At 33.4% G+C, this 8173-nt stretch overlaps 1 protein-coding gene across 1 annotated transcript; it reads left to right on the top strand.

Annotated features, from left to right (window-relative positions):
* Positions 1-234: 234 nt before the first annotated feature.
* On the top strand, positions 235-7753 carry LOC111292047 (proteasome subunit alpha type-4-like). Its single transcript, XM_022884230.2, has 2 exons — positions 235-428; positions 6643-7753. Exon 2 carries the CDS (start codon positions 6664-6666, stop codon positions 7414-7416), a length of 753 nt encoding a protein of 250 aa, XP_022739965.1. The 5' UTR covers positions 235-428; positions 6643-6663; the 3' UTR covers positions 7417-7753.
* The last annotated feature ends 420 nt before the right edge of the window (positions 7754-8173 follow it).

Raw genomic sequence — 8173 nt, 5'->3', positions numbered from 1 at the left:
ATCATTATTGATATTTAAATATTAAAAATAATTTAATCTTTAACTTCTTAAATTAGTGATCAAAAAAATTTTAAAAAAACATAAGTTGGATTTCGCCCCTTACCTTTTCCTTCTCTCTTGTTGCAAGGTTCTACCCTTAAAAACTAAAAAACATAAGTTAAGAATAATTTAGATTAAAATTTAAAAAATATTCATTATTCACTAATAAAATAATATCTTCGGGCTGGACAGGACAGAGTCAGCCCTAATAACGTAACATTTTCGGGGTTGCCTACCTGTACCGTTGCGGAGTCGCTTGCCCTTTGCCCAAGTCTCCTCGAAATAAACTCTCAAGTCTCACGGGGCTTTCAATTTTAAGAAGAGATTTGTCTCTCAACTTTCTTCTCTCTCTTGATTTACATTGGGGGAAAGCCGAAAGCCTTAAAGAGGTGAGTTTCCCTATCTCATTAATCTTTGTTTATTCTTCACTTTGTTTGATTGCTTCATCCATCTTATTGATTCGCCTGTATCTATGGTGGAAGCTTGAATCTCTTTGAAATTTCGAGAAGGTTTTACATTTCTTTATATCCATGGCAGCTTTCTACTTAAAATCGGGTTTAAACTCATTAAATTTGTGACCCAATACATGCTGGGAAGCTTCCTGGTTCCTGCATCAGATTTATTCTAACGTTTAATTTAGAGATAATTAATGAGTTTAATTAAAGAATGAGGGAAAAAATTGGAGGAGACGAGAGAGATTAAGATTAGTTAAGATAATTAATTAGGATTTTCTAGTATGCTACTGGATTAGGAATATTTTGGGTTCTTCTTGCAAGCTTTCAAGTTCCTTGGGAGGAGTAGAGTTGTGAGTTTTTCTTTAGCTGATGTGATACTGAAACAAGCTTGTAACTTTTACAGCATTGTTTCTTTTTTTTTTTCTCTCTCTCTCTTTCTTTTTTTTTTTTTTTTAAGATTTTACCACCCTTGATTGCTTTCCAGTGTTTCAGTAATTTCATATTTTCATTTTTTAGAAAAAGGTATGGCCACTCTTGATTCGATTGTAGCCTATAGAGTTGGGTTGGTTACACACTTTGAGCAAAGCTAAAGTTGTGGTTTGGAATATAAATGATCTTCTTTCATGTTTATAATGTGAATAATAATGTGAAAATGGATAGGGAGGGCCATCGATTTGTTTTGATAGTATATAGACTCAAAAAAAATTCATTATGGCACGATAATTAAGGAATTGCAAAAATTTTGTTTTGCAAACATGTATCCAAGGTCAATTGATCGTAAGGGCAATTTGTTATATTAGATGCTCTTTTGCATCAGATATTAAAACAACAATGTTACCTATATTTTAGGTTGACTTTGCGTAGTTGTGATGGTCCTTGGACTAAATATTACTATCATAATGTAACTAAAAGCAATAGACATTTTATGTATGGGGAGGGAGTCAGATCCTCCAAGTGTGGATATTAACTTTCAAAAGATTATACTATGTTTTCTTCTTGGTCACACTGCATTCCGACCGCCTCTCACTCTCCATTTTTTTGTCTAAAAAAGTAAAACATATTATATTTTCTCCTGTAAAAAAAAAAAAAAAAAAAAAAAAAAACCTAGATTAAAGGCTTAAAGATATTATTTAGTCTCTTCTGTTTCTCTCTCTCTTTTTTTTTTCTTTTTTATGCAAATTCAGTTAGCAGCTCTTCTCTTTTCTAATATTTTATTTTGGTGGGCAAATTTCTCTTGATTATTGAAAGTTGAAATTGAGAATCCAAACTAGAACATTATGCTTGTTTGGCTTTAGTTTTGAAGAGATTCTTTTGGTGTTCAGTTTGAAATTTCAGAAGCTCACTGATATCTGTTTAATTTTATTTCCCTTGATAACCAAAGCAAACAAATTTCCATACTCTCCTTCTAATAGATTTCATTCATGATTGTGCAATATCATCCACTTAGGATGTGTTTGGTGCTAAACTAGTTTGGTTGAGCTTTGTTTTTCTGGAGTTACTGTTGGTATTCAGTTTGAATTTTCAGACCCTCACTGATTTCTGTTTAATTTTATTCCCCTTGATAACCAAACCAAACCAAAGCACTAGTTTCCGTGCTTTCCTTTCGCAGATTTTCATTCATTGTTGTGTAATATCATCCACATAGGTGTATTTGGAGGAGGGATTTCATTTCAATCAAAGTTTCCTAAAGTGCAAAAATGAATTTGCTTGTTTAGGTAAAAATAAAAGAGAATTTGAAAATTTAGGAGGAATTTCAAGAGAGGATTTGACGATCACCACAAATTCCCTCTTGAAATCCCACCTAAACAGGTGGTTTTTCAAAATTCTTCCAAATCTCCTCCTTTTACCCAATTGGCTCACTATGAAATACAAAACTCAAAAAACAAAATATAATTTTATTTAACTTTAATAAATATTTTTATTTTTATATTATTGATAATATCTATATTAGGGAATTGAATAGCGCTTCTACAGAGGAATAACGGTCATGAAATCGCGATAGCACCACTAGCCGCTACCGCTATCAAGGTAAATGCGATTGTGAAATTCAATTACACTCAAAATGGTACGTAATGGCCGTTAGAAAACGGTGTAATGAGGAATAGCCGCAATAACGGTCCGTTGTAGTCGTTATCCTCGTTTTCCCATCACCAATTCAAGTTAAAAAAGAAAACTCAAAACTTCAACAGCCAAGAATTTGAGAGAGACGAGGCCAAGGTTGAGGTTGTACTCTGTATGCTGTGATAGTGACGAGAGTTGATGGGTGTGGGAGAGAGAGTTGGGACTTAAGAGGTCGACTTGGGACTAGGTTTTATGGAGTAAGCCGTGAGAGAGTAGATAGATTGGAAGAAGAGGGAGACGCGAATAGCTGGTGAATGGAGGTTGGAGTAGGCAAGAGGGAGATGGGAGAGAGAGTGAGAGATGCAAAGAAATTGAGGGGAGGAAGAAGACTTGAGCAAGGTTGGGTTGTTGACTTAAGAGAGGTCATGAAGAAGACTTGAGGAGGGAATTTAGGAATTGGGTGGGATTCACGATTCAGGGAAATTTGGGGTTGGGATTGTGCGAGTGGAATGGGTTTTGAGGGTATTTGGTTCATGGGGAGGAGGGGTAGGTTTTTTTTTGTTTTAATTTAGTAATTAATTTTATTAAAATATAAATTTGAAAATTTTTAGATTTTGAAATTCTTTTAGAGAAAATCTAGTTAAGAGGGATTGAGGGAAGTTTATAATTTGCTACTAAACCAAATATGAATTTTTTATTATAATTTAAATAAAATTGTGAATAATTCTTTTAGAAAATAAAAAACATAGAGTATCATAAATTACTTTGAAAATCATATTTTTATGATTATAATTATAATTATTACATTTCATAAAAAATATTACAAAATTTTAAAAAAAATCACGACCACGATGATCGTAATTGTCTTCATTATGTTCGAAAATGCGATAAACGCAATGTGATCGCGATCGTTATTTAAATCCCTGATCTATATATTTTTACAAATCTAATGATACACATATTGCATATTATATATACGTCTTTTTTTACTTTTAATATCATTAATCTTCTTTCACAACTATTTTTTTATCTCATAAAATTCCATCATCCTAAATTTTCTTCTAAGAAATATTTGTCCAAACAAAATAAATGACAAATGTTTTGAAATGATGCATTTTATCAAATTTCTTCAAAATTTTAAAATTCCCCATCCAAATGCTCTTTGGGTGTTTTTGTGTGCAAGATGATGGGTAGGGAACGATAATAAGTATCAATTATATGTTGTGTTTGCACATAAAAAGGAGCGTTGGATTGCAGATAGGGGAAGCCATCCTCATATGGCATGAGTCAATCGTTTCAAAAAGGGGAGGTTTATTTTTCATCCTAAGAAAAAAAAATTTTTTCTTGCTTTTCCTCCTTTTCTTTTTCTTCTTTCCTTTACCCCAACATTGGTTACATTTTATCCAGCATATTATTTTTAATCCAATAAACTATTTTTATGGGTAAAATCAATTTAATTTTGTGACTGGTAAAAAAAAAGATCCTATCCTACCGTTTCATATTGATATATTAAACATGGTGTAGGATAAAAATCATCCTATCTTAATTTCATATATCAAACATGAGATATGATTATGTTATATATTCCAGTTGCCTTCCTTATTTTTTTCATATTGACACACCAAACATGGTGTAGGATAGATATCATCCTATCTTAATTTCATATACCAAACATAAGATATGATTATATTATATATTCTAATCACCTTCCTTATTTTTTTTTTTTTTATCCTAAGCTCTTCAAAATCCTACATGCCCAATGCCCTTGTATTTGACAGAAATTTTCTACCAAAAATTTAGGAGAAAATTTTAGAAGGAAAAATGTAATCTCATCATTCATGATATTAAGTTTATCCCCTTAGACACTTCCACTTGGGGAAAGTTGTTATAGTGTGCCTAGATTGGTTTCAAATGTACTGAAGAGGGAGTGATGTCTTTCCAAAATGAAGCGGGAAATTAGGGAAAAAAGAAAAACCGAAAGAAAGAAACTTCTACAGTAGGTCCAAATAGAAGTAAGTCATATTGTTATAGTTGGTTGCTTCCCATGAATCATTTCCTATGGACTCATGAGCCTTTCCATGCTTAGATATAATCTACATTAAAAGCTTTTTCATTCAACCTTTTTTTGGCACTAATGGTCCTAATTTCACCACTGAAGGTTACAATTAAGATTTATAAAACAAATTCACACCTCAAGTGATGAAAAGCTTTTATAATGTTAGGCGCGTCATTGCTGAAATGCGAATTCTTAGATTGGCCTGAGCTGGGATGGTTACAATTTTACCATTTACAATGCTGTCATGTGGAGAAAAAATATTACCTATCGCCACCAAAGATGGAGAAACCTCCATTCTGGTCCTGGAATGTTGTACTGATGACTTGAGGTTCCCCATCCTTGTCCAAAAGCCCTATATGTAGAGTATTTATTCATTTTTATTTATCATCAAGTTGAACCAAATTAGATAACTTCATCTACCAAATTATTTCTGAGGGCTGAAAGTAGAGTAGGAAGTCTAGAGATTTTTTGTATACAGAAACTAATAATTTCTTTAAAGGGTTAAATTGAACAGGTTGGCTTTTGGTTTGGCCCAAAGTTGTGGGAATAAAATCCATTTTGTATCCTAATATAACAAAAGTTCTAACTTCATTCCCCGAAAAATTTCTCCAAAATTGTACCATTGGGGAGGGAGAGTCATGGCTAGATTTGCATTCTCATACATTCTAAAGAAACTAAGTTTTATGTTATTGGGTTTCCTATTTTCTGTCTTTTTTTTTGTGTGTTGGCATGTGGAGTTACGTTAATCATACTTGAAAAGATGTTAAAGTAGATGTCATTTCGAATATTTGGACCGACATCTTTTATATTCCTAAGAGAAGGCACAACCTATGATTTACCTCAGTTCCAATTAGGATCAAAACTACAATAAGTTTTTTTTTTTTTCTTTGTACTTATATCTTTATAGCTTTATTATGTATAAATTATATTTTGTATTTCAAAATTTTTAAACGTTTATTTTTATAAAATGTTTTCATGGTAGTTTTTTATGACTGGAATATTTTGCAATTATTGAAATTTTAATTAAAAATCAAAAGTTTGGACTAGTGAGGAATAAAAGGCCTTGCTTTACACTTTCTTTTTTTAACTCATAGGTTGACAGTAATGTGCTCGAGGATGATGAGTGAAATTTCAGGTTTCAAATATATTGAGTTTACTTGCAGTTTCTTTGATTTGGAATGAGGAGGTGATACTCGGAAGTGCTGGTGTTCAAAGCCTCTGCTCAAGTGCCTTTGGGCATTAACTCTTTTGGGAGTGGGGTTGGATTAACAATCATATTCAAACTAACAAAAAAGAAAAAGAAGGAATATATAATAAAAGAGTTCATTTTTTATGCACTGGCAGTGGAATTTTTAACTCCACAAGCGAGGTTAAGAGATTACCACTTGTCTCGCTTCTTTTTTAATTAGGGTTTTTTTTTTTTAATTTTAAATATACCTTAAGTGGATATGTGTCACCCTACTAGCTCTGCTTATTGAGTCGAAAAACTCCGCTTACAGTGCATGAGATAATTTATCATAATAAATATAAGGTCGGTCCTAGTTGCGCATACACACGCACACCTATGTTGCAATGCATATGCATATTCTTTGTGTAATATGCATTTAAAATCATTGAGTTTCTCTCCTCTCCCTTTGATGTTATTCAAGCATATCATATACATGCTTTATGCATTTCACTTTTCATCACATGCTTCTTGAATTCTTGATGCTTGAGATAGAATTCTGGATGTTGCATTAGTGGTTTTTGCTGCATATAGTGTCTTATCTTCTTTGTAAACTCTGTATAAAAAAAGAAATTAGCATGATAAAAGTGTATTTGACTGCATAAAAAGGATAAAAATATTTTCACTATTACTTAATACCTTGGCTTTTTGTCCTTATGTATTATTCATTTGTTTATTTATTTATTTTAAATCACTTTTTCTTGCCTTCCCATCTTTTATTATGCTCCTGGCATGCTTGTTTTTTTGTCTATTTCCTGTCAACACTGATGTCTGACAGGGTCTTTTTTCTCCGTTTCCGTATTTAGCGAATTATCTCTATAACAAAAATGTCTCGGAGATATGATAGCCGCACAACAATCTTCTCCCCTGAAGGTCGTCTTTACCAAGTTGAGTATGCAATGGAGGCCATTGGAAATGCTGGCACTGCGATTGGAATATTGTCAAAGGATGGTGCTGTCTTGGTTGGTGAAAAGAAAGTTACTTCCAAGCTTCTTCAAACCTCTACATCTACGGAGAAGATGTACAAGATTGATGATCATGTTGCTTGTGCTGTGGCGGGAATAATGTCTGATGCAAACATCCTTATTAACACTGCAAGGGTGCAAGCACAACGATACACATATGCTTACCAAGAGCCAATGCCTGTTGAACAGTTAGTTCAATCTCTTTGTGACACGAAACAGGGTTACACACAGTTTGGTGGTCTCCGCCCCTTTGGTGTTTCATTTCTTTTTGCAGGATGGGACAAAAATTATGGTTTTCAACTCTACATGAGTGATCCTAGTGGAAACTACAGCGGATGGAAAGCTGCAGCTATTGGTGCCAATAACCAGGCGGCACAGTCAATGTTAAAACAAGATTACAAGGATGATATCACAAGGGAAGAAGCTGTCCAACTGGCACTGAAGGTGCTCAGTAAAACCATGGACAGCACTAGCCTTACTTCAGAGAAGCTTGAACTGGCTGAGGTTTTCCTTACACCTTCTGGGAATGTTAATTACCAGGTCTGCTCACCTGATTCTCTGAGTAAGTTGTTGCTGAAGTTTGGAGTGACCCAAGCTGCCACTGAGGCTTCCTGAGATAGGTTCCTTTGTTTTCATCCATCGTTCTTCTGGAGCTAGTTTATCATACTCTGTTATAATCTCTAGCAAATGGAATTGAAAAATCTATCAGATCATAATGTTGCTTGTTGTGAATTACACTTTGAACTTTATGTTGTTTTCTTGGGCTAAGGAACGAATCTTCCATAAAAAGAGGTTGGAAATTGATTCAAGTAAGCTTTCTAGTGTCTTTATTTGATTTGACTAAGGATTTTTCTGGTGCAAATTTAAGTTGTTGCTGCAATCGGCTTTGTATTGGGACATCAAGAAGCTGCCGTGGGATATGATTTTATTTAATCTAGAGAAAGATTTTCAAGGTTCTGTTGGTCAATGATGCATATTTGCTTTAGAAGAAGCAGACTCTTATACTTTGATGTTTAAAGTAAGCCTATCTTCGTGCAGGGAGGCACATCTCACTGTCTTGCTAATAGCAGAACAGAATGAGAAAAACGGAACACTTTTTTTTGTATATTTTGCCTAAAGAAATTTTGCAGCTGTGGGTTAGGAAAGGGTAATCGTCGCTCGACTAACTCGATCATTTTCGGATCATTTCGTTAATGAAAACACAAACACAAGGATCGTTTTTTTAACAAAAATACTTCTGCAAGGAAACATTTCATTATAACGTTGATTTATTTTTTAAATTGTAAGAATAATTTTTTTTTTTTTATAAAGTAGAGTGCAATATGAGAATGGGAGAAAGGATTGCAGATATTGGGATATTTTAGTCTTGTTA

The sequence above is a fragment of the Durio zibethinus genome, chromosome 10 (assembly GCF_047325235.1).
Source record: "Durio zibethinus cultivar Kanyao isolate XHJ-2024 chromosome 10, ASM4732523v1, whole genome shotgun sequence".
NCBI lineage: Eukaryota > Viridiplantae > Streptophyta > Magnoliopsida > Malvales > Malvaceae > Durio > Durio zibethinus.
The sequence above is the reverse complement of the archived record's forward strand: the minus strand, read 5'-3'. Positions and strand labels throughout refer to the sequence as shown.

Excerpts from the sequence above, each read along its gene's own strand:
- LOC111292047 (XM_022884230.2), top strand. The coding sequence starts at position 6,664 with ATGTCTCGGAGATATGATAGCCGCACAACAATCTTCTCCCCTGAAGGT.